The sequence below is a fragment of the Emydura macquarii genome, unplaced genomic scaffold, assembly GCF_026122565.2.
Source record: "Emydura macquarii macquarii isolate MOO-44397 ecotype Brisbane River unplaced genomic scaffold, CSIRO-AGI_Emac_v2 contig_2636, whole genome shotgun sequence".
In the NCBI taxonomy this organism is placed as follows: Eukaryota; Metazoa; Chordata; order Testudines; family Chelidae; genus Emydura; species Emydura macquarii.
This window is the reverse complement of record NW_027132773.1, coordinates 11,258,207-11,285,885: the sequence shown is the minus strand read 5'-3', so window position 1 is coordinate 11,285,885 and position 27,679 is coordinate 11,258,207. Positions and strand designations below refer to the sequence as shown.

At 39.9% G+C, this 27,679-nt stretch overlaps 1 protein-coding gene across 6 annotated transcripts in view; it reads left to right on the top strand.

Moving 5' to 3' along the window:
• TMEM117 (transmembrane protein 117) overlaps window positions 1-27,679 on the top strand; it is a 253,739-nt gene that overhangs the window by 192,479 nt on the left and 33,581 nt on the right. For all 6 annotated transcript variants that reach the window (XM_067564169.1, XM_067564168.1, XM_067564167.1 and 3 more), the window contains one exon: window positions 4,620-4,779. In XM_067564169.1, coding sequence (XP_067420270.1) covers window positions 4,620-4,779 — 160 coding nt within the window. The remainder of the gene's footprint in view (window positions 1-4,619; window positions 4,780-27,679) is intronic.

Genomic DNA, 27,679 nt, shown 5'->3' with positions numbered 1-27,679 from the left:
TAGAGGGGAACTGTGGCATTTCAGAATTGTCTAGGCAAATCCCAATTTCGGAAAGGAGATCACTTATCAATTAATTTCAACCAGGGGAGAGAAATTAGAGTGAAGTCTTGTGATGGTAATATTTCTGTCTAAAGAGATCATGGTGTAAAAAGTTTAAAACAAAATTATATTTTCAGCCAAGTGATATTTAATTTTGGTAATTAAAATTGTGATCTTTGTAGGTAATGAATTTTTAATATAGTAAATGTACAATAGCGCTAAAATATAAATTGGTGCATTTCTTTTTTCTTTTCTTTTTAAGACAAAGTTACAATAAATCATGAATAAACTACCTCGTATTACTTAGTCAGGATCAGGTTAATATCCAAAGAACCTGACTAAAAATTCTGAATTACTGGCTGGGGAGCCCTCCTCCTGTGAGTTCACCAAAAAGAGTGACTAAATTTCTAAATACCTATGCTCTTGATGGCACTGCTCTTGTCTATGTACTTGGTGTGAAAACTTTTCCATTACCAGGGCAGTCCATATTTCACTATACCTTAATTCCACAGGAAGAGAAGTTATATTTTTCCAATAATGTGCAATACACATTAGTGCATTTCTAAGTGTTATCTTGTAAATGTATACTGTAGCACTGTTGTTCTAGCAAGACAGCATTAGGAGCTAATCCCCATTGACCTATACCTATTGGCCATGTCTTATTACCTGGTGCCAGTACTGTACACTCTTAACATTCAGCATCCTGCAGCAAACTAACTGCAACTCAGTGAATGGTGCACTAGCCCTTGAGGCTCTGAGCTCACTTACACCAATATAAATCAAGAATGCCTCTATTAAAGTCATTGGAATTTACAGGTAAAAACAGGCAAGTGACGTCAGTGTAACTCTGCAGTGATAGCATTAGATGCAACAGGTGAAGTCACGAAATCAAGAACTAAAAGTCACATCGTATCAAATAAATCAAACCTTATTTTTAATGTGGGAATTTAAGACAATAATTGAAATATTGTATTTTTGGGAGCATTATTGCTACCTGCCTTCCTCATACACCCATCCCCACTGTAAGAACAAACACTGGTACTACTCTTTCTGTGATCATAGTTCAACCAAAGGAACCCAGTGCAGCTAAGGCCCTGAAGACCCTGAACTTCTAAAGAACCATTCTGAATGCTCATACTTCTCTTGCTGAGGGCCATGATCAATCTTTTGGAAAAGAGGAAAAGCATAGATCCTCCTTTGGGGTTGACATCACTCCATGAAGTAGCTGTGAAGAAGTGCCAGTCATTGCTGTCCTCCTGATGTAAATTATCATCACTCCACTGAGTTCAGTGGAGCTGTGACATTTTGCACCAGCTGAAGATCTGCCCACAGGTGTCTGAAACAGCAGCAAGTGGTTGGGCTGCGCTGACTAAAAATCTTACATTTCATTTTTTAAATGGTTTTAGGAAATTCATTTTTTTTAAACGGATTTAGTACTGGAAACCTGGCTAATTAAAACAAGAAAAATAGCATTTGCACACGAACAGCTGCAGCTCCGTTGTGCTTTATAGTTACTGTACACTGTGGGACAGTGTGTTTGAGCCAGTTCTGCAATCAAAATTCATGGAAAATATTTAACCTTCTGGACCATCTTTCTTTTCTGAGGTTTGTAAAGCATTTCTGAATGCCAAGAGCTGCAAAATCAAATTTGTTTTTGCCTGTTCTCTCTCTCTTTTCAGCATACTTTTAACTATCCTGGCATGTTTATGAAATCCATACCCCTCAAATTCGTTTCTATTCAGTGCATACCTAATGAGTTTGAAAATAATAAATAGTATTGTATTTTATGTTCCTGTAACACCTCCATCCAATGAGCTGAAAGTGTTTGACAAACACTAATTAATTATTAATTTATACTATTTTCAGTTTCAATATGCTTGGGAAGGATGTCAGTTTATTTGTTCTATTACATAAGTACACACTAAATAAATTATTAAGTGCACATGCTTCATGCAATGCTAATGATTGGTAAGTTAGCATCTGATTCTTTACTCAGACACAACCCTCACTGACTTCTATGGGAATTTCATTTTGAATATTAATTCTGGGTAACTAATGTCACTTTCTTACCAAAATACGCACAAATATTAAGCCTTAGGTACATGCGGTAGGTAGGCAGGCTCCTCCAACATTCCCATTGTCATTTGTGCTGTCTGATGTCTATCCGGGTGCACAGATCCACAGCCTCTAACCTGGTGGGGGGAGGGGAAGGGCAAGGTCCACCCAGGCCAGCTCGTCTTTTAGCTCTTTACAAAGCCTGAGTCAAAACTGATGGAGGAGTGCAGCATTAATCCAGGTGGTATCTATGGCCAAATATCTGAACTGGGCAACATAGAAAGGGGCTGCTGCCAGGGTTCGCTGGAGTATTCGTAAGGCAGTCTCTGCCATGCAGACTTTGCTGGGTCATTGAAAATACTGGCTTGTAAAAATGAGTCCCACTTGGTCAGTACTGAGTGGTTCTGTTCTGAAAAGGGAGAGGCCCATGCCAGGGCCTCCCTGGTAAGTAGGCTCAGTACTAGCCCCACCTTCACTTAATCTGCAACATACTCCTGGGGCTGGAGCATCAACAGGAGTCTGCATCTGGTAATGAACCCTCAAAACTTACTGTGGGTACCATCCTCTCTCTTTGGTCGGTTGTCCAAGCCGGAATCATAAGAGAAGCTGAGTGGTTACTTGCAGCCACTCCAAGTTCTGTAGCTTACCCCAGCAATAAATGATATCTTGTCTGTAGCTGTCATACTTGATCCTTCAGCTACCAGTTCTCCACTGGAGGGCAGCGATCTGCTCCTGATTACTCACAGGATGCTGCGGGGCTGGCAGGGGGAGAGCCCCAGCAGGGTCCATACTCAGTTCAGGGTTCAACAATGAGTTCCCAAAGGAGACAGAGGTTGATGTAAGCAAGCTGTCAGGGCCCGCAACGTGGGCTGTCTGACCTAGTGGTTGGAGCCAGGAGTAGAGTTGGGGTTATGGTCACACCAAAGGTTAAGCCAGAGGCAGAAATCACGCCAAGGATCAAAGCCAGAGCTGGCAACTGGGGTCAGGGTGAAGAAACAGGAACAAGGCAAGGTAATAGGAGTAGGGATGAGGCGTGGTATGTAACAGGAATAGGGACGAGGCTTGGGAGCAGGAATGAGGAGCAGGAACCAGACAAGGAAGCAGGGGCGTGGTCTCAGAGGTTTGGGTAGCAACAGACCTAGCAACTAGTTGTTCAGACAGGGAACAGAAAGCTTTATACATGGCAATGTCAAATCAGCAGTCTGCTGTTAGTCACCTGACACTGCTGAGTCAGTGGGTGTAGCTTCTGGTGTTGAGGTATTAGCAGCAGTTCCTTTGTCAGTCCTTGCAGTTTGGCGGTGCTGAGGATAAGGCTTTTACTGGGCAGTTCTGGTTTGAGTCCTGTGACACTTGACAGAATGTAAATATTCATACATTTATGGTGTCCACATATAACACTGGTACATTGACATCCAGATTTATTGGGTGAAAAGCCTGGCTTCACTTAAGTCAACAGCTATGCTCCTCAAATTTGAATGGATCTAGGATTTCACCCCTTGTGTTCACTACCAACATCTGAAAGATCCTGCTAAAGTGCAGTTGGAAAAGGTGTAGCACTGTTATGGGGAGACAGCTCAGAAAGAGTTCAGTTTAATTATCATATGGCAAAATGGTGTGAATTAGCCACATGGGCTTCCGAAATATTCATGGGCTTCATATATGGGGAAAAGTCCCACTGTAGCTTGATCTTTTTTAATAAATACTTTTATAATTCAGTGCTATCCAAGAAATAGCATAATAGATCATGCACAATACTCTTACAAAGGTTTCTTTGGGTACATCACGAGATACCAGGGAAAATCCTCCCATCATCAACAAAGCATATGTTAGAGTTTAACATGGCTGCCCTGAAGAAGGTTTCTTCCATTTATAATTTTTAAAATAATAAATTTATCCTCAATGGTTACTTCTTCATGGCTACTTTGGATGAGAGGAGAATCAAGGGTGAGATTTCAAAGTGAGTTGGGTGCCTAACTTCCCTGTGTGCCTTGGAAAATATCCCCAGAAATGGTTTATTTGAATTTGGCAAGAGAAATGTGGTCTTTTATATGTAATTATTGGTTTATTATATAACATTTGTCTTTATTGGTGTTTACAATATATATGAAAAGTATGAAACTGGGAATGGGTGAAGGGATGGATCACTCGATGATTGCCTGTTCTGGTCATTCCCTCTGAAGCACCTGGCATTGGCCACTGTTGGAAGACAAGATACTGGCGTAGATGGACCATTGGTCTAGCCCAGCATGGCTGTTCTTATTAAACTGAAAACAAAATTGATGTAACTCAGCATTAATTTTTCAGCTTATTTGGAATCAGCTAGAAAATTTCTTTGCACTAAAGTTATGTCCAAATCCTTTTACAGCTTGAATGAAATTACCTACTTTTACACATCATTTTCTTCAAGCTCTTTTGGTCTGCAATACAGTACGATAAAGTATTAGTTAACTGTTAGAGGAGAGAGAAAATAATATAGCGTACATTTTTACACAGTATTCTTTCTGAAGTATTTTTTTCCCTTGCAGGACTGTTCTATTTACTTTGACCTCTGTAGTTGTGCTTGTCATCACTACTGACTGGATAAGCTGGGACAAGTTGAATCGTGGATTTCTGCCGAGTGATGAGGTCTCAAGAGCCTTCTTGGCTTCTTTCATCTTAGTGTTTGACCTTCTTATTGTCATGCAGGTACATTGTCTTAATGTTTCATTCAGGTTGCTGAAGCTGCCTACTCACTGTATTTCCACTAGAGCAAACACTGTTCAACTAAGACTTCATAACATTAAATAAATGTTTAGTTTGCAATCACTATTAAATAGAGATAGTTTACATCAACATGCTCAGGGACTTTGTAAAAAGCCAGTTGGCCTTTTATTGTGAAAACATTGCTGATTAGTTTTGTTAAGAGTGCCAGGTAAGAACTTGGTGACTTTCCAAATGAGAAGGTATCTTCTGCCAAAACTACACTGGGGGGGAAAAAGGGAAGCTAGTCATTTTGTAAATGTAAAGCCTCTATTCGGAGGATGAGAGAAACTCAACAAAGCAAGAAAAAAAAGACTGCCAGTCAGTTCAAAGGCTTACAATATTTGAAATGTACACAATATAGGAACATGTTTCTAGTGCTGAAAATTAACATTTCTTGTCAATATTCAACATTTCCACTTTCATGTAAGTAATGTTTTTACTCTGTTCAGTGACAGTTTGCTGTATTGCAAGGTCTTTCACCAGTCAGTGTAATTACGGAGCTAATTTGTTGTACTTCTCAATGGTTGCTCTTTTGTATCTGGAAATTAAGAAAGGAGTATACACAGTAGATATAAGTCCAAACACCCATTTCATGTTGCATTATGCCCTACCTATCGCATCTGTCTATTGCTTGAGTCTTGTCATAGTGGTTTCTAAAGACAACTCTGATGCTCTGTCAAGAAAGGTCACTTTGGCTGATTTGGTGGAAGAGGACATTTAGAGATCAAAATGACTAATGGTGGTTGTCCCAGAGTTGCATCATTAGGTTGAAGTTTAATGGAGAGGTCCATAATAACTAGTTGGCCTTCCTCTTTGGACATGCTACTGCATCTTTGTTCACAATTACTGAAATCTATTAACAGAGGTAACCAAATCTAAGAGATCCAGTTCTCTCTGATGAAGTATCAACTTTCCTATAAATAGTAACAAGTATCCATCACCAGAATCGTTACCACAGAAATGACAATGTCACGCAGCTAGATTTTATCAACACTGTAATGGGACATCAGAGCGGTACAAACTTCTACAGTTTTGCTTCATTTTAAGGTGTCCAGGAATAAACCAATGTGCTGTTTGTTGTTTGAACAGAAGGTTAAGAAAAGAAGTTCAGATTAAATGTCTAATGAGCCCTTTAGAGAGACAAGGGTGAGTGAGTTAATATCTTTTATTGGACCAACTTCTGTTCATGATTGAGCCCTTTATCATGCTTTCTTTTCTTCTTTTCTTCCATTTTACCTTTAATTTGGTCTTTTAAAAAGATGCAAGAGGCTGCATAATAAATGATCTACTTTGTCTGACTGTAATGAGATCATGAATAGAAATGTGCCAGACATCATCCTATCCGGCACTGACTATTGTATGCCAGGTATAGAAACGGAGCTGTCCTAATACCAATATTGTTATTAAACCACCCTTTTGAGTTTGAAAAAATAAGTCACTGTATTTTGACTTTGGGGGTTCTGAGTTTAGAGAATTTTTATCTGAAAATACTCTTCCTACGCACTACTCCATATTTTTACCACATAAAGTAAGACCTGTTCTAATTGCATTTTTAAATTATGATTGTACAGTGCAGTTATTTATTTAAAGATATTTATTCAGAATGCACAACTAAGATGACATTTTATTTACCGTGTGGTTGTAGTATCAGTGCTTTGCATTGCAATGAAATCAAGTTGACACAGCACAGTATTAAATTACAAGCAAAAATTAGTATCAGAATCAAGATCCTGTGATTATACTAGAGGGAAGCAAGAATATATTGGAGTTAAATATACACACACATTCTCTTTAAGGGTAGTGGCTGTTTTTACAGATCGCAACAAGCTTTTCCAAGAGAATAGCAGACTAAACAAAAAACAGTATTGGGTTAAACCAATGGCTCCCAACCTGTGGCCCGGGGGCCAAAAGTGGTCTGTGAGGTCTTTCAGAGTGGCCCCACCACTCCCCTTCCACTGACTGCAGAAGGCAGCTGCCTAAGGACCCAGGCGGAGCGCGTTGCCGCGGGGCTACAAGACAGGTGCAGGCTCCTTGCTGCAGCCAAGGGGACGGGAGATCAGCACTCCTCTCCCGCTGGCTATAGCAGGGAGCCCGGCAAAGCGCTCTGCCTGGGTCCCTAGGTGCTGAGTCTTTGCTGGAGCCAGAGGGAGGGGAGTGCAGATCTCCTATGCCCCTGGCTGCAGAAGGGAGCCACTGCCTAAGGACCCAGGTGGAGCGCACGAGCCTAAAAGACGCGTGTGGTTTCAATGCTGCAGCCAGTGGGGACAGTGAGGAGTCAGCCTCCTAGCTCCTTCCATCTGGCTGCAGTGGGGGAGGGGAAAGAGGCTGCTAGCGGAGCAGCCAGGACACACCGTGCTTGAGGAGAGGGGCAGGACTCTAAAAATCAGTGCCTTCTGGTTTGGCCTGCACTTAGCAGGCCACCCACCATGACTTAACTGCCAGACCGTGTGCTTCAGTGTGTAGTGACGGTCACTCATCTACACTAGAGCTTTGTCTGTGAGTGTGTGACATACTGTGAGTAACTTGTAGGTGTAAAATAGTGAATGTAAAAATCAGCACAGTAACATCAAAATGTTTACTTTAAATATGTAGTGATTTGTAGTCCTTAATGGTGTATACGTTAATACATTTTTATGGGTTAATAGACTAGTGGCCCTTCAGGGTTGTAAAAATTATATTTGTGGCCCTCAAACCAAAAAAGTTGGGAACCGCTGAGTTAAATCCTCTAATTTCCATGTGAGGATGATGTTAATTAAGTGCAGAGATGAAATCTCATTTAGTCTTCTAGTTAAGTACTGTATAGAAATATATTGTTTCTGCATTTGAATGGTAGCATTAGTTTTGTCAGTGTGATTAAGTTTAGCAACAGGACAAAAGTGACTAAGTCTGGAAAGCCATTCTTGATGCTGTGAAAAATAATTACATTAATGTAAAGGACAAGTTTGCCTGCTCAATATTATTAGAATTTAATATTTATACAAGCCTCCTGTAGAGCAAGGCACGTTAGAAACAAATAAAGAAGTGACAGGCACCTGCCCTGGAGGGCTAATATTATAAATTAGACATAACACGGCAAGTGATGCCATAAACAGAGGGTGGGGGTGGGAATATGGGAGTCCAAGTGTTACACAGGGAGAGTTCTTGAGTTATGCTGTTTGTTTTGTGCACTTCTTTTTACTTCCTTTTCCTTTTAAGAGCCAGGCAGGGTCAAGGAGCTATATTCATCTCTTCCACACACGCCCACCACCACCACCACTTTCTCTAGTGTGCATAGAGAATAAGGCCCTTTCAGTTTGAGTTGGGGTCTAGGCATCCAGGAGGAGACGTCAGAGAGAGTCTCAGATGCCATTCATTGAAGTGTAAATTTGAGAGTCATGAATGTAGACACAATAAATGAAGCCATGAAAACAGATCCTGAGTTAGACTGAAAACCCACAGAGAGGAGAGAGAGTCAAGGAAGATGGGGGTTTGACTGTTGAAGACAGCAGATAGATCAAGAGTGATGAGGTTGGAGAAGAGCTCTTGGATCTGGCTATAGGCAGCTCATGGACGTGCTTATTGAAAGCAATCTTGGTAGGAAGGAGCAGGCAGATGTCAGATTATATAGCGCCTAGAGGAGAAAGGAGGAGAATTTGAGACCATGAGAACTTGGAGGTTAAAGGCAGGAGGGAGATGATTGGTAGTTGTTTTGGTTTTGTTTTTGTTTTAAAGAAAGAAGTTTCATCATAAAACTGAAGTCCAACTTCGGACATGGTGTAAGCAGGTGCAAGCCTATCTACTTTAATGAAGGACGGTCTGCTTAAACCAAGTCAGAATTTGGCCCCAGTTTTGTCATCCTTTCCCTACATTGAAGTTAATCAAACTGTCCATGCTTGTGTCTTGTTTGGTTGTATCTTTCCTGCTACAAGTGATGCCACATGTACAGTATTTGTAGAGCTTCAATTACAGTAATATTTAAACACCACCGAAATCTTGTTCCTTCATTTGATTGCCTGTAAGATCACACAGATTAAAGTTGGAGATATATTAAAACTATCTTCATGTAACATAACATACTCTGTCTTATTTGTAACCTAGTGATTTTCCTTCCAATTGATGTTAATGGAAAACTGATTAAAATAATAACAATTAAAAAAAGAGGCTAGACTCCCGAAACCCAAAGTACTCCATTTTGACAAGTGAGATTTCGGAGCATGCATTACTTACACCATGTAATACAATTTCTGATCTCTAGTGTTTGAAGCTCATTTCCTAATGGTTGAAAGCCAATGGAGGCCAATGGTTGAAAGCCAATGATTAAATACCATCTAGCCAGCTGAGATGAAGCGTTGGATCCCTGTAAAGTATTTTGTGAGCATTATAGGACTCTGGAATTTTGAAAGATTGTGGAAAATTTTTAGTATCTCTCTGGCGTTAGTGTAGAGTGTAGTGGCCTTGCTGTTCACTTTGCAAAGCTCAAGGTATGCATTCCTAGAAGTTATTGACGCTTTTTAACTGACAGAACAATAAAATACAATGTCTGAGAGATAGCAAAGCTGTCTAAGAATACTGTAGCATTTAAATAGGGGAAATGCCTGCCCCAGCTTTGCAAGATGCAAAAACTAATAGAAAAAAATGTTCAAGTATATGAGCAGCAGAAAGCCTGCCAAACAGGCAGTGGGGCCACTAGATGACAATGTTGTTAAAGGAGAACTGAGGAAGACCAGACCATTGCGGAGAAGCTAAATTCATTCTTTGCATCAATCTTTAGTGCAGAGGATGTGGGGAAGATACCCACATCACAGCTATTCATTTTGGATGACACCTTTGAGATACTATCCCAAATTGATGTGTCAGTAGAAAATGTTTTAGAACAAATTGCTAAACTAATCAGCAGTAAGTCACCAGAACCAGATGGTATTCCCCCAAGAGTTCTGAAGGAACTCAGATATGAAACTGCAGAACTACTAACTGGGGTATGTAACATGACACTGAAAACATCCTCAGTATCCTGGAAGATAAGTAATGTAACGGTGATTTTTAAAAAGGGCTCCAGAGGAGTTCCTGGCAACTATAGGACAATGAGCTTAACTTCAGTGCTGGGCAAATTGGCAGAAACTATAATAAAGAACAGAACTATCAGACACATAGATGAACACAGTTTGTAGGGGAAGAGTCAATATGGATTATGTAGAGGAAAGTCATGCCTCACCAATCTATTGAAATTCTTTGAGGGAGTCAATAAGCATGTAGATAAACGTGACCCAGTCGACACAGTGTACTTGGATTTTCAGAAAGCCTTTGACAAGGTCCCTTACCAAATGGTCTTAAGGAAACTAAGTAGTCATGCGATAAGAGGGAAGGTCCTCTCATGGATCAGTAACTGGTTGAAAGCTAGGAAACAAAGTGTGGGAATAAATGGTTGGTTTTTTCACAGTTGAGAGAGGGGAAGAGTGAAGTACCCCAAGGATCTGTACTGGGACTTTGCCATTGAACATATTCACTAAAGATCTGAAAAGTGGGTGAACAGTGAAGTGACAAAATTTGCAGCTGATACAAAATTATTCAAGGAAGTTAAGTCCAAAGCATACTGAGAGAAGTTGCAGAGGGATCTCACAAACGTAGGTAACTGGGCAACAAAATCGCAGATGAAATTCAATGTTGATAAGTGCTAAATAATGGACGTTGGAAAAAATAATCCCAGTAGTCCATATACAATGATGGGGTCTAAATTAGGTGTTACCACTCAAGAAAGAGATCTTGGCATCACCATGGATAGTTCTCTGAAAACTTCCACTCAGTGCATAGCAGGAGTTAAGAAGGGTAACATGTATGTTAAAAAAACAGCGAGAGTCCTGTGGCACCTTAAAGACTAACAAATTTATTTGGGCATAAGATTTTGTGGGCAGAAACGCACTTCGTCGGATGGGTTTTTGCCCACGAAAGCTTATGCACAAATAAATTTGTTAGTCTTTAAGGTGCATCAGGACTCTCACTGTTTTGCTAAAAACAGACTTACACGGCTACCTCTCTGGAACTCATCATGTATGTTAAAAACCATTAGAAAAGGGATAGAAAATAAGAAAGAAAATATCATAATGCCATTATATAAATCCAAGATGCACCCACACCTTGAATATTGTGTCCAGTTCTGGTTACCCCATCTCAAAAAGGATATAGTGGAACTGGAAATGGTTCAGAAAAGGACAAGAAAGATGATCAAAGATATGGAACAGCTTCTACATGAGGAGAGAGTAAAAAGATTAGGACTGTTCATCTTAAGTAAAGGGGGATATAAGAAAGGGGGGATATGATACAAGGCTATACAATCTTGAATGGTGTGGAAAAAAGTGAATAAAGAAGTGTTATTTACCCTTTCACACAATACAAAAAGCAGGGGTTACCCGATGAAATTAATAGGCAACAGGTTTAATACAAATAAGAGGAAGTGCTTTTTCACACAATGCAAACTAACCTGTGGAACTCTGTGCCATGAGATATCATGATGGCCAAATGTATAATTGGGTTAAAAAAACCCTGATAAATTCATGGAGGATAGGTCCATCAATAGCTATTAGTCATCCAAGATAGTCAGGAATGCAACCTCATATGTAGGAAGGTTCTAAACCTCTGGCTACCAGAATCCAGGAGTGGCAGATGGGAGGTTTACTCCAGAACTGCCATGTTCTGAACACTTCCTCTGAAGCTCTGGTCTGGGGTCTGACAGAGACAGGATACTGGACAAGATGGAACATGGTCTGACCCAGTATGGCAGCTGTTATGTTCTTATGTTCCATTCCGCTACCTTCTCCGGAGGATGTTAAACAGCAGCTACTAAAGGTAGATATTGTAAAATCAGCAGATCCAGATAACTTGCTGCCAACAGTTTTAAAACAACTGGCTGAGGAACATACCGGACCATTAATATTGATTTTCAATAAGTCTTGGAACACTAGGGAAGTTCCAGAAGACTGGAAGGAAGCTAATTTTGTGCCAAAAATTTAAAAGGGTAAAAGATAATTATAGGCCTGTCAGTCTGACGTTGATTTTGGGCAAGATAATGGAGCGGCTGATATGGGTCTTGATCAATAAAGAATTAAAGGAGGAAATATAATTAATGCCAATCAATATGGGTTTTTGGAAAATAGATCCCGTGAATCTAACTTGATATCTCTTTCTGATGAGATTACAAGTTTGGTAGATGAAGGTACTATACTTAGATTTCTGTAAGGCTTTTTCATGGTACCACATGACCTTTGATTAAAAAACTAAAATAGTGTAAAATAAACATAGCACACATTAAATGGATTAAAAGATGGATAACTGATAGGTCTCAAAACATAATTGTAAACAGGGAATTTTCATTGAGTGGATGTGTTTCAAGTGGGCTCTCTCCGGGATTGGTTATTGGCCCTATGCTATTTAACATTTTTATCAATGTCCTGGAAGAAAACAATCATCACCGATAATGTTTGCAGATGACAAAAAAAAAACTGGGGGAGTTGTAAATAGTGAAGAAGATGGGTCACTGATTCAGTGTGATCTAAAATACTTGGTAAACTGGGCTCAAGCGTATAATATGCATTTTAATGTGGCTAAATATAAATGTATACATCTGAGAACAAAGAATGTAGGCCATACTAACAGGACAGAGGACATTCTCCTGGGAAGTCCTGGGACTCTGAAAAAGATTTGGGGGTCATGAGTGGATAATCAGCTGAACATGAGCCACCAATGTGGCACTGTGGCCAAAACAGCTAATGCAATCCTAGGATGCATAACAAAAGAATCTCAAATATGAGTAGAAAGGTTATGTGACTACTGTATCTGGCACTGGTGCAGTCACTGCAGGAATACTTTGTCCAGTTCTGGTGTCCACAATTCAGGGAGCATGTGGATAAACTGGAGACAGTTCAGAAAAAAGCCACAAAAATTAAAGAATTAGAAAGCATGCCATATAGTGGTAGACTCAAAAACTCAATCTATTTAGCTTAACAAAAAGAAGATTAAGGGGTTGACTTGATCACAGTCTATAAGTAACTACATGGGGAACAAATATTTAATAATTGGCTCTTCAATCTAGCAGAGAAAGGTATAATGATGCAATGGCGGAAATTGAAGCTAGACAACTTCAGAACTGGAAATAAGGCATACATTTTTGACAACGGGGATAATTAACCATCGAAACAATTTACCAAGGGTTCCTGGTTGATTCTCCATCACTGGTAATTTTAACATCAGGATTGAATGTTTTTCTAAAAGATATGCTCTAGAAATGTTTGCGGGAAGTTCTATGACTGTGTCAGATTGGATGATCAGAATGGTCCTTTCTGGCCTTGGAATCTATGAATCTATCATCACTTACTCACTCAAGTAATGCCATTGAAATCAAATAGGACTCTTTTATAAATAAGTCAGGCAGAATTTGGCCCACTGGACCACTTGAGAGGAAATATGATCAAATAGGTTCAGATAGTTCGCAGATTTCTTCATCACAGGTGCTGGCTCTCTGTTAATATGGAGATTAGAAGGTTGGTAGATACCTAAGATTTTAATATTTTCCATTCTTCTGTAGATCATTTCCCAAGTCTCTTCATCTGGAACTCTGCTAAAGAAATTAGTTAATTTAGGCATTTTTCAATTAACTGTAAACCCAATATAATGAATGTGCATATGCCCCACAAATGAGGTAATTAATTTGCATGCACTTTATAGAGAATAATAATCACATAGCTTCATTTCAATAATCTATTTTATTATTCAAAGCACTTATACTGTACCCCTTTCATTCTACATAAAATTAAAGGAGGAATAATTCTTATGCTAACTCATTCTTAAAATAATCTCATGCATCCTCAGTATCAAGAAGAAGAGTTAAACAATGTCTGGTTAGTAACCAGCAGAACAAGAAGGAAGGCTTCACAATTGAGAGATTGATATCACTGAGAAGTCCAACTTGAATAGGGAATATTTTTAGGAGATACACCATAACCATGAAGACTAGAAAGTAGAATGCCAGAACTAATGGATGATCCAAAAGATTGCTGCATTTTCCTAGTTAAATACAATACATAGATTCTGTCATAATTTGTCACTAAATATTTTTTCATGTACTGTACAAATTAACCATTCATTTGGAGCAGAGTCTAATCTAAGTAACCAGTATATCAGTGTAAACCCAGACTAACTCAAAGTAAATGGAGTTGCTCCTGGGTTTATACAGGTGTAAATGAGATCAGAATATTTTGTCTATATGATACCCAATGAGAATTTTTATTTTACTATAGAAAATGTTTTCTAATTCTTAAGTTTTCTGAAAGCATCAGTTCTTTTTTGCTAAATTCAGAAATGCTATCCTCTCACTTACAATTTAAGAAACTGGAATCTTGATCAACTGGTGATATAAAGTCAGCAATAACTGCTGAAGTTGAAAAGACAGTGTTGTTATATGTAAATTGTTTCTGGATCTCCCTGAGAACAAGTTATGTGCCGTAATTAATAATCAACATTTCTTTTTATAATTTCTTCTCATAGCTGTTACTGTACCTTTGGATGACAAATATTAATATGGAGATTAGAAAGTTAGTAGATAGAAAAGACTTTAATACTTATCATTTTCCTATAAGTATTTTCACCATCCTCTTTCACTGGTAAGGAAAATAGTTTATTTAGTCATTTCTCAACTCTTGCATTATGGATGTTTTAATTATGTCATTGTTAAGACATACATCAGGTATTATATAGACAAAATTGACAATATTCTGATCTCATTTACACCTGTATAAACCAGGAGCAACTCCATTTACTTGGAGTTAGTCTGGGTTTACACTGATGTACTGGTTACTTAGATTAGACTCTGCTCCAATTGAATGGTTAATTTGTACAGTACATGAAAAAAATTTCAGTTGTCAGCAGTAAGCTGTTGATTTGCTTAGATATCTTAAAGAGTAAAAAACCAACCAAACAAAACCCTTCTATCTATACACAGAAGAGATAAGGATTTACATTATTTCCAATTCTTTAGAAAATCTACACATCTTTACCAGTCTGATTTTCTCTTCACTTACTCTGGTTTTACACTATTGTAACACTATAGACTGGTGAAATTATTTTACAATGATGTAAACGAGAGGAGAATCCAAATTTACACTTGTGTAAGTGAGAGGAGAATCAGGACACATAAGTATACTTTTTACTTTGAAAAATATTGACAAGATGATTTTGTGGTTAATAGATGAACCTGGGAGTACAAAGCAAAATAACTTCATCTAGGTGTTCCTTTGAGAACAGTTGTACACTTAGTTCAAGAATGGTGTACATGTTTCCATGGGTCCTGACAAGCAACAGAAGAAAATGTCCATGCACAGTTTCTTCCTGAGGCAGTTTCCAAAGTTGGAATGACAAATCCAAGAAAAAGCTTTCCCTTCTGTCAGCTGGTTTTTAATATGCTCTTTTCCCAATTTACATGTTGTTTGTTTGGATTTGGTTTCAGCAAATGCCCTTTTAAAAACCATTCACTATGAAAACTTCTAAAGAAATAGGTCTGTGGATGTCACAATACATGCTTTCACTGGGTTTTGTAACATTTGAAAGCACAGGGAAATGATCAACTGCTAGTCAAGCCCCAGGAGAGACCTGTATACTAATGAAGTTGGCAGCCATTTTGAAACCTCTATGACATTCAGGCGTTCTATATGTGAGACACTGTTACATAATTGTTTCCTTTGCTACTGTTTCTCAGGAGGGAGATCTGGACTTTAGTGCAGGAGTTTGGTGAGTGGTTTTCTAGAGGAGTCAAGGTAAATGGGACTTTACCTTTAACAAAATATGACGGTAGGTCCAAGTCTTTCACTTGCATTCCTGGGCACTGTCATATGGCAATATTTTATGGTTAGGAGCAGTAACCACTAAGCTATTTCTTTCATCGGCTAAATGAAGGGCTCTCTCTAGCTCAAAATATATTGCCTTTCGCTGGCAGTTTTTAAAAGCATCTGCAAAAAGGCATTGCTTAAAGTTTAATCAGGTATTGTGAAGATGTGTTGTATCCAGGTAACTGTGCACAGTTTTGGGCTGTAATCCCTTATAGTAAAGGATGGCTCCACAGCACCGCATCTCTGTCCATGACATGTGGGATCTCTGAATAAAGCGGGAGCAGGCTGAAGTGGGATAGAAAGGGGCAGCCTTGAAAGGATCCCTTGCAAAAAACAATAGAGTTCCAGGTTTTCTTTCTCTCATGGTCCCCCTGTAGGACCTCTCACCTTTCTCTGGTTCCCTGAGATCTTCATTATTGGAAACCATTGGAAACACAGAAATGAAAGCACAACTGAAATGACTAGGTAGCACCGACTCATCTCACCTTATAACCTAACTGACAATTCATGGATAATATGAATCAGAATGGCAGATTCAAACTTATTCATAAAGACAGTTTTAAAACATATTAGTAATGCTTCCCAGGCCATTGGTCATATCACTACGCTACCAGCTGCTGGCTCAGGCACAGACCTTTCTGGCCCAGCCTGCATTTGCTGTCTTTTCTGTATCTGCCATCTCTGCTGCTTATTTTGCACATGCATCTGTATTAATTTCCACTCATAGTTTTCTCTCCATCTGGGCCAAGTCCTGAATGGATTTCAGGTTCCCCTGAGGTGTTGATACTACTTGCTTGGGGGTGGTGGTGAGGAGAGGGATAATGGGGTTGGGAGTGAGGGAGAGAGAGAAAGAGAGAGCTCAGAACAACCATTGCATGTCCACATGTCACCACCTCCCCCCACACTGATATTTTCTGTGACCAGGGCAATGACAAGAGAGGGGTGAAGTATCTGTAGAGGGCTGCACTAAGAAGTGGCTGACTCTTTAGCTCTTCTCCTTGAGCAGTCCCTCTATCTCTCATTCATATCTAGATTATTGTCAGAGTAAGCCAGGTCAGTTCCTTGCCAGTAAGCATGGGAGTAAGAAATTTCCATGCCCCTTGTTTCTGCCTACAGCTCAGGACTTTGTCTTCTTTCTCCAGCTTCCCATCAATAACCCTTGCTCTGCAGGTTTTGCCATGAACTAAAGTGGAGCTGTGCCTTTCACGCTGAGAGTGCTAGTCTTCTGGGTTTCCTTTTTAATATGAAGAATTAGTTTTGTATTTGGAAACGGATTCAAATAAAACCCATTGCTTTTATTCTGAATGGAATCTGAATGGAAACTCGTGTTAGGGGATGAATTTAATATTGCAATTAGAGCTGTGTGAAATATTCAGAGCAAAATCCAAAACACAAAAAATGACACCAATGGGCTTATGGTGTCTCTGCGAGGGCGGGGAGGAATACACACAAAAATGGTGGGAATTTTCCATACCAGCAAATGTTTTGTCAAAGCTGAGTGTGGAATATTTTCCATCACCTAGGTGCCTGTAGAAAATTCCAGGGAACTTTTTGAATATGACTGCAAGACCTTCTCTCTTGCTTGTGATTAAAGCACTGAACTGAGTCTCAGGTGATACAGGTTCAATTCATGGCTCCACCAGCCTGTCTCTGTAATCTTGAAGAAATTATTTAGGGCCATATCCTTGGTTTGGTAAGGTGGTGTATGCCCACTGAGCTCTACGGAACTATGCCAATTTACACCAGCTGAGGATTTAGCCCTTAATGTATGTGTCACAGTTTCCCCTCTGTTCAAGATAAATAACACTTCCTTTCGCCCACCCTTGTGTGTCTTGTCTGTTTAGTCTGTAAGCTCGTCAACAAGGGACTGACTGTTACTATGTACAGCATTTAGCATAATAGGACCCCAGTCTTAGTAGGGCCCTCTAGGTACTACTGTAATATAAAAATATATAATAATAATAATTAATAATTAATAATAAGCACAACTGGCTTACCATTTGTCTTACCCTTTTACCCTATATCTGTTGTACTGGTGCCATTTTTACAGCCTAGTGCAAAAGTGGACGTAGCATTCTTCACATACTCTTCAAACCACCAGTATTGCCAAAATTCACAGAAAAGCAAAAATACAGGAAGAAGAAAAGGCCTAAATGATTTGCAATTTTTTTTCTGTTTTCTCACAGTCCTAATTGCAGCTCTGATACAAAGCAGAGCCCTTCTAGTGATTATCCATCTGCTATAGTCACTGTCTGATAGATTTCATTATTATGTGATGTATGTATGATGATTGCTTTGTTGTCTTGTTTTTTGTTGCTGTGACACATGTTAACATGACAGTAGTTAAGAGGCTCTGAGCATTTTGACTATCTACAGCAATATTCAGAAATATATCATTTGACCAAGAAAATCTTGTACAGACTGAAACTTGTTACACAATTGCTCATTTTAGTCCGATGGGGGTTTTAATTGATTCAACTGTTTTTAAGTTGTAGAATCTTGAAATAGCTCAAAACAACTGTGTCAATTAAGAACAGAATGAAAGTCCTAACTTGCCTTTATCAGACGAAGTCACACTTTTAATACTATCGTAAGGTAATTCTATAAAGGCAAAAGTGGTGGAGTAGCATTGTATATCAAGGATGAGGTAGAAGAAATTTCTGTAAAGAAATTAGAAGTGATGGAATTGATAAGACAGAGTCTGTCTGGGTAAAAATCACACTGGGGAAGAAAACTACTAGAGTTTCCCCTGGGATAGTGTTTGGGATGTGCTGTAGACCACCAGGATCTGATTTGGACATGATAGAGACCTCTTTAAGGCTTTTGATAAAGTAAATACTACTGGGAACCGTGTGATTATGGGAGACTTAAACTTCCCAGATATAGACTGGAGGACAAGTGCTAGTAGTAATAATGGGGCCCAGATTTTACTGAATGTGATAGCTGACAGATTTCTTCACCAAATAGTTACTGAACCAACAAGAGGGGATGCCATTTTAGATTTGGTATTGGTGAGTAGTGAGAACCTCATAGAAGAACTGGTTGTAGGGGACAGCCTTGGTTTGAGCTAATTCAATTCAAACTAAATGGAAGGATAAACAATAATAGATCTGTGACTAGGGTCTTTGACTTCAAAAGGCCTAACTTTAAAAAATTAAGGGAATTAATTGGGGAAGTGGACTGGACTGAATAATTCATGGATCTAAAGGTGGGGGAAACTTGGAATTACTTCGTGTAGAAGTTGCAGGAACTATCTGAAGCCTGCATCCCAAGGAAGGGGAAAAAATTCATAGGCAAGAGTTGTAGACCAAGCTGGATGAATAAGCATCTCAGACAGGTGATTAAGAGAAAGCAGAAAGCCTACAAGGAGTGGAAGATGGGAGGGATAAGCAAGGAAAGCTACCTCTTGGAGGTCAGAACGTGTAGAGATAAAGTGAGAAAGGCCAAAAGCCAAGCAAAGGGAATTAAAACCAGTAGTAAAAGGTTCTATAACCATATAAATAGGAACAAAACAAAGAAAGAAGAAGTGGGACTGCTAAACACTCAGGATGGGGTGGAGGTTGAGAATAATCTAGGCATGGCTCAATATTTAAACAAATACTTTGCCTCCATTTTTAATGATGAGCTTGGGGATAGTGATCGGGTGGCTAATGGGAATGAGGATATGGAGGTAAAATTACGCATCCGAGGTAGAAGCCAAACTCAAACAGCTTAATGGGACTAAATGGGGGTAGAGGGACGGATAATCTCCATCCAAGAATATTAAAGGAACTAACACATGAAATTGCAAGCACATTTAGCAGGGATTTTTAATGAATCTGTAAATTCAGGGGCTGTATATATGACTGGAGAATTGCTAACGTAGTTCCTATTTTTAAGAAAGGAAAAAAAGGTTATTTGGGTAACTACAGGCCTGTTAGTTTGACCTCAGTAGTATGCAAGGTCTTGGAAAAAAATTTGAAAGAGAAAGTAGTTAAGGACATCAAGGTTAACAGTAATTGGGATAAAATATAACATGGCTTTACAAAAGGTAGATTGTGCCAGACTAACCTGATCTCCTTTTTTGAGACGATAACAGATTTTTTAGACAAAGGGAATGCAGTGGATCTAATTTACCTATATTTCAGTAAGGCATTTAATACATTTCCACATAGGGAATTATTAGTTAAATTGGAAAAAATGGGGATTAATATGAAAATTGAAAAGTGGATAAGGAACTGGTAAAAGAGGAGACTACAACAGGTTGTATTGAAAGGTGAACTGTCAGGTTGGAGGGACGTTACTGGTGGAGTTCCTCAGGGATAGGTCTTGGTACCATTCTTACTTAACCTTTTTATTACTGACCTTGGCACAAAAAGTGGGAATGTGCTAATAAAGTTTGCGGATGACATGAAGTTGGGAGGTATTGCCAATACAGAAAGGGATCGGAATATCATACAGGAAGGTCTGGATGACCTTGTAAACTGGAGTAATAGAAATAGGATGAACTTTAATAGTAGAAAGTGCAAGGTCATGCATTTAGGGATTAATAACAAGAATTTCTGCTATAAGCTGGGGACGCATCAGTTGGAAGTGACAGAGGAGGAGAAGGACCTGGGCATATTGGTTGATGACAGGATGACTATGAGCCACCAATGTGAGCTAATGCAGTCCTTGGATGAATCAGACGAGGTATTTCCAATAGAGATAGGGAGGTGTTAGTACCGTTATACAAGGTGCTGGTGAGACCTTATCTGGAATACTATGTGCAGTTCTGGTCCCCTGTGTTTAAGAAAGATGAATTCAAACTGGAACAGGTGCAGAGAAGGGCTATTAGAATGATCTGCGGAATGGAAAACCTGCCTTATGAGAGGATACTCAAAGAGCTTGGCTTGTTTAGCCTAACCAAAAGGAGGTTGAGGGGAGATATGATTGCTCTCTATAAATACAGCAGAGGGATAAATACCAGGGAGGGAGAGGAATTATTTAAGTTCAGCGCCAATATTGACACAAGAACAAATGGATATAAACTGGCCATCAGGAAGTTTAGACTTGAAATTAGATGAAGGTTTCTAACCATCAGAGGAGTAAAGTTCTGGAATAGCCTTCCAAGGGGAGCAGTGGGGGCAAAAAATCTAGCTGGCTTCAAAACTGAGCTTGATAAATTTATGGAGGGGATCATATGATGGGACAGCCTAGTTTGGCAATTGACTGATCTTTGACTACTGGTGGCAGATATGCCAATGGCCTGTGAAGGAATGTTAGATGGGATGGGTTCTAAGTTCTTACAGATAATTATTTCTTGGGTGTCTGGCCGGTGAGTCTTGCCCACATGCTCAGAGTTTAACTGATCACCATATTTGGGGTTGGGAAGGAATTTTCTCCCAGGGCAGATTGGCAAAGGCTCTGGTGCTTTTCACCTTCCTCTGTAGCATGGAGCACAGCTCACTTGCTGGTGGATTCTTTGTACCTTAAAGTCTTTAAACCATGATTTGAGGACTTCAATAACTCAGTCATAGGTTAGAGGTTTATTACAGGAGTGGGTGGGTAAAGTTCTGTGGCCTGCATTGTGCAGGAGGTCAGACTAGATGATCATATTGGTCCCTTCTGACCTTAGAGTCTATGAGTCTATGTATACTCCTATTTTTAATACAGCTATATGGAGTGCTGGGTTTTACAGGACTCACTGACTAAAAGGATAATACTTTTGACATGCAGATACACTTAGCAATAATATTGACTACAGTAAATAAGAGGGTCCGAAACAACTTGTTTGGTATTAGCCTGATTCTGTAGAGTAACAGCAGGATAAGATATGCATTATGTTCTGAGTCTGAGTGCATAATTTCTGCAAAGCTTATTAAATGTCAGTTTATACTTACTTAGAAAGTTTGATGGCTATTATATAGTGCGTTAAGTGAAAGACTTGCTTATTTTTATTGCGTTTGAATTCCTGTAATGTACAATAAAGCCGCTGCATTCTTTTGCATAACAAAAGGAATGTGCATAGTTAATCACTGAGTGTCTTGGGATAATGAGTTCATTAGGTATTTTAACATCTGTTATAGTTAGACTTTATTGTGGCCATTAATAGATCATTGTTGCACTGTACAGAGATAGGGAAATTATTTTTTCTCAGTGTTACACTGCCATTTGATGTGATAGTTGTAGTATTTTCTTGCTTCCAGCTAACGTTTAATTACTCAGTTACATTGCATTTGGAGTCAGGTCTCTGTGGACAATACAGCTGGAGTCTTAATTCAAGAAGATTTCCAGTCTCCCACAGGTCAGAAACTAAAAGGATTTTAAAGTTTCTATATTTCCTAGTATCTAAATGTGTTTGCCTGGCTGTCTTGTAATACTTATTACAGAGAATAGATTCCCCAGCATAACACTTAGCAGATCCAACAGCTAGACTGGGGACGAGCACTGCATGACACAGCGTGAACCTGTTTTTCCAACTGGAGCAGTGAAGCAGCTAAGGTCACATGCCTATGCAAGGACACAGTCTTCCAATGGTCTCAGTATCTGACTGTAGTGAGTCTGGAAATTTCTTACTGGCTTCAAAATAATTAACCCATTCTCCACCTTCTTTCAGCTAATAGATTCCTTTTCAGTACAATTACAACATTGTTTAAGTGTCCCTCGAGCTCTGAGGGAGTCTAACATTGAGTAGTGTGCTATGGGAGCCATAGCACACTATCTCTGTCTTTGAAATAATACGAATAGTGCCAAGTAAGTTCAGACTACAATTTATATTGAGGAAGTGGCATATCTCAAAGCTCTCTCCAAAACCCTGCTTCTACTGGTGCAGAATGGTATAGTTTCCATGTCGTATCTCATTGGCATTTCCTCAGCATTACTCCAGCAGCCACTGCAAGTACTGTATAAGTCTTCTTGCAGTCCATTAGATATCCACGTAGAAGCATTGAATTTCTTTGATCCCATAAGTGCCTATTTAGTCTGTGAGAATTCCATCCCTGGCAGAGCTGGTGGACTCTTGGATGCAAAAGCTGTAATTCTATCACATCTGCTAAAAAGAGAATCTCCAATAGCTGGCAGCAGGAGCAGAACTGGTTTCAGCTGAACAAGAGAGGTGTGGAAAGAATTTAAAAAGGGCTCAATGAGGAGCCAGTGTAGGCAATCCTTAACTGGTGTAAAAGTAGCATAGCTAACTCTATGCCACCCCTTTCCACTCCACCAGCAGAGAGAGCATGCCAAAGACAGAATGTAGAGTGGCTGGTACATTCTGTGATCCAGCAGTTTCCCAGTATAACAACCCCAAAGAGCCATTACATACCAGTACAACTTAGAGCAGCTAGGAGGCCCATTTTAAGTAATGTCAGAGGCTGAAGCAGCTACTAGTTGGCCGCAGGATTGTTGGGCACGGAGGGGAGGGGAAAGTGGTAGAAAGCCATATCTGTTTCCCTAGCACTCACACGTGTATAAATTCACTTAGCAGAGAGAGTTCTTTTATTACACTATTTCCTACATCAGGTATGGTCTGAGGAATTAAATGGTACAAACATGTGTCCAGATAACTTATGCTAGTGACTGTAGATGTAAATGAGAAAATTGAAATTTCTCCTTAAACCTATCTTGTTATAGATTTAAGAATATAATCTTGTAATCCTTCTTGCATGGCTCCTTTCTTTTAGCAGAACAGTGGGAGTTCTGTGGCACCTTAAAGACTAACAAATTTATTTGGGCATAAGCTTCCATGGGCAGAAACCCACTTCGTCGGATGCACCTTTCTTTTAGATTCTCTCCAGTGTTCTTTCCTGCTTGGCTACATTATGCAGTACCCATCAAGGTTAGAAATTAAATTTAATTCCATTTTCAGAATTAAGCACCCAAAGAAAGCTAACCTGAACAGCAACAAATAATGCAATTTACAGAATGCAACTTAGTTTAGAATAGGTTGCAAAACAGGCAGCCATTGTTAAGGGAAGTAAAAGGGAAGGTTGTGTCTGAAGTCATAGGAACACTTTTATTACCACTTGGCTTTGGTTCCACACACACACACACATATAATTCTGGATTCAGTCCATTCCCTTCGGTACCAGTTACTTGTTGCTGTTATCTAGCTAGCTACTTCCAAAGTAAGAACAGCAGACTGCCCTCTTGGCTCCAAGAAGTTACTTTGTCCTGACCTTAAATTCTGAACAAACAACTATGTCTTCGGAGTGAATATTAAATACTCCTGGGGATATTTCTGGCATCTGGTCCAAAGAATTACTGAACTAATCTAAATTATACAAACTCCTACTATTCATCAAGGTCAGTCTGCAAAGATTTGCATAGCTAGGTAGAGAGTTCCAAATACAGAGGATAAGACAATGAAGAGAATTGCACAAACAAGACTAATCTCAGAAGTGAACGCTTGATCATTTAAGCAAACATGAATATAATTACACACAAAAACATATGTTAAAGAACACAGCCAACAACAACTCAGCTGCAATTTTTGGACAATCGTCCCACAATTCAAGTAAGGCCTTAATTATGATGCAGTCTTTAATTACATGATCACACACTATTTTTTAACAGGAGCCCTGCCTATTTCAGTGCATCAGATAGACAGTGCTTAATTAATGAGCAGCTATTCAATATTTTGTTTTATCCTCATTGTTCAGTGTGTGGCCCCAGGCCTTATTTACTATACACCATTCAAATCCTGCTCTGAATATAGAATTATTAATTTCCTCACGGGTTTTTCTATAGCCCTCATCACTATAGTATTTGAGTGGTTCACAAACATTCATGAATTTATCTTCACAAAACCCCTGTGATGCGAGGGGCTATTATAACACCCCCCCCCCCCCCGCCCCTGCATTTTACATATTGGGAGCTGAGGAACAGAGAAATTAAGGTCAAAAGTATCCACTAATTTCTGGTGCCCAATTTGAGACACCTAGGACAGATTTTTTCAGAGTACATAGCACTTTATATTGTTATCTCTTTTTACTCAATTTTAGCCAGTTTTCATGGTCAATCAGGTTGTTTTTGTTAGACGGAGAAATCGGTGATGGAGTCAGGTATTTCTTTGATGCAATCATGTTTATTTGCAGAGAATGTTCAAAGTCTGGTTTCCCTGAACACAACAGGAATCAAACACTAGGAGATAGTTTCCTTGCTGACAGTTCCAATCCTCTTTCAGCCAGCACTTTATGGGTCATGCTGGTGTTTCTCTAACTGTGCCAGGGCTTCTTTGCTCCCATTCTGTGTCCTTCTTGTGTGTTTTTGCTGCTTCTCTCTCACACACAGACCCACACAGCTCTACCAATCAAAGTCCCAACCCCTGTTTTTGCTATATCAGTCTCCAGGGAAATCCCCTGGGCCACATGATTTAGTTTCTATTCAGGCCTTGCCATGTGCCTGTGTTTTGGACGGTGGTTCCTGTTGTTTCAACTATCTGATTCCATAAAGGAGTTTGATGTTTCTTACATTTATCCTAAATGACAGATGGTGGTTATGCCCACCAGCTTCAGTGCTTTTCACTGAACCACCCCACCACTCTGGCATGACAGTATATTCAAGCACAACTCCCTTTGACTTCTGTAAGTGCTCAGTACTTCTACACATCGGAATCCAGGATCTCAAGTTGGACACCCAGAAAATGAGGAATACACAACTACTGACCACCTGTGAAAAGTTTGGTTTAAGTGACTTGCCCAGAATTACATAGTAACTCAGTGGCAGAGGTAGGGATAAAATCCAATTCTCCAGGGCAGCATTCAACTGCTTAACCATGAGAACCTCCTTTCTTTTCCTGCAATTCCCTGTCTCATTCACAACATGCCTACCAACTTCTGTAAGAAGCTGGGGTCATACAGACAGCAGTCTCATTCCCTACACAATCTTGATTCATCCCCAGAACCGGTCTGCCAAGTGCACTGAATGAGGAAGTGGTCCCATGGAAAAAATAGTATGTGACTATGTAATTAATAACGGTATCATAATGCACATATGCAAGGGGGATGAACTAAAGGTGTCACAGGCAACATTAATTCCGGTATTCCCTAAATTTGGAGTGCTTGACTTTTAACCTTAGTAATATTCTCATAACCTAGCTTTTTGTGTGTAATTACAATTTTTAAAAAGCAAACTGAAAATACAGAAATTTCATCATGTGGCATCATATTAACACCCACATGGATCATGAGCTGGATTGAGCTACAGATCCTCACACAGACCTCGGCCACTTGATCATGAGCTACAGATCCTCACACAGACCTCAGCCACTTGAGCTAATGGAGTAACTGATGGCAGTGGTTTGTTCTCCTCCTCTGTGTGGATGTGTGTTAGAGGGGAATGAGACACATATTTTCCCGGTGAGTTTCACAGATATTTGCTGGCAGCAGAGGAATGGTGAGACTCAGGAATCTTGGGTTCCATTCCAAACTTTGGAGAGGTGTGTGCTCTAGTGGGCACAGACTCATCTACCTTTTCCCCCCAAGCTTGAGTTTACTGCCCCATCCCCTCCAGCCTCTCCCTGTCCCAATCCTGCCTCCTCTTTGCCCTCCCATTTTCCTCGCCTTCCCAGTCCCATCTTCACTCCCTCAGACTTCTCATTCCAGTCCCGTTATTTTTGCCTTGTCAGTCTCTCTCCCACACCCAGTGTCCTTGCTCAACCAGTCACAGTTCCCCACTCCCGGCTCCATGTCTGATCTCTCTCTTCCCTTCTACTGGTTCCCAGTCTTCTCATCCAAGCTCCTCTCTGTCCATCTGGCTCCTTGTCTTTGCTCAGTCTGCCGCAGTTCTCTCCCCAGATGCCATCTCCTTGTCAGATATCTCTTTCTTTCCCTCCTTCTTCATACCCTCCTTATTGGTTCATAGTCCCAGCCTCCTTGTCTCCCTGTCCTGCTTGTCCCAGCCTGCCTTCCCCCACCTCCAGTTCCCAGTCACAATTTCTCTCCTGCCTCAAGTCTGTCTCCAGAAACTCCTTGTCCCAATCTACTCCTTTCCCTCCTCCCTGCTCCACTTTTTGTCTGCTCTTCCTTTGAATCAAATGTCTTCCTCCTCCTCCATGCTGCCTGGATACCAGTAGGGGATTGGAGGGGGGTGTCACTGAGAACACAGTACAGATAGGTTCCTTGCTCTGACTCCTGGGGTCTGGCCCCAACCCCGCCACGAGCAGCAATTACAGGAAAATTCCTTCTGTGGCTGGAGCTTTTTCAGTTGCTCTGTAGGGATGGTGCAAGCACAGTCTTATCCACCTTAGGCGTTAGCAGAGGCTCAGTGAGGAGTGCATCTGTGTAGATTTTTAAGCTGAATAACTCTAGCAAGTCTCTAATGAACTGCAGTTTTTCAAAGGCTAATAACTTGGCTGCATTTGGGTGGATTTTCACAGGGATGGCAAAAGGCACATTCCTGACACAAAGGCCATACACCTGCCAAATTTCAAATCCCTGTGCCAAAGCACACGGGGCAATAAAGCTCACATTTTTTAACATGGGCACAACAGTGTATTTTTCCTAGACTCATTCTTGGAAATGGCTTAATTGTTTAGGCTAAAATTTTCCAGCAACATTCAGCCTGAGGCAGACAGCTGGCATGGAAAATTTCAGACCAAAGGGTTACAGTTTGGCAAAGTTACAAGCAACTGAAATATAAAAGGATGTATCAGGCAACCTTAATACCTTAATACCAGCCCTACTTACATAATTATAATGAAACTCCTCGTACTTGGATATCTATCCATTTTATGTGGCACCTGTCACATTGGTAACTGAGTATGTTTCTGACATAAGTTGCATAACTTATTCCCCTCTTGCCACTCCTCAGCTAATACAAATTATAATGTCAAAATTCTATTTTGATATCTTGTAAATAGTCTGTTCCATCTCTCTTTTATTGTACTTGGATCCATATTACGTAGGGGGTAAGAAAGGAGGAAATATCTGAGGTTTCCCTTACAGAATTTTCCTGGCATTTTCAACTGTTGTTGAGAGGCATTGCAGTGGGGAAACTGGATTTTGAAGGCTATATGCCCTCCTCACCTGCTGAATTTT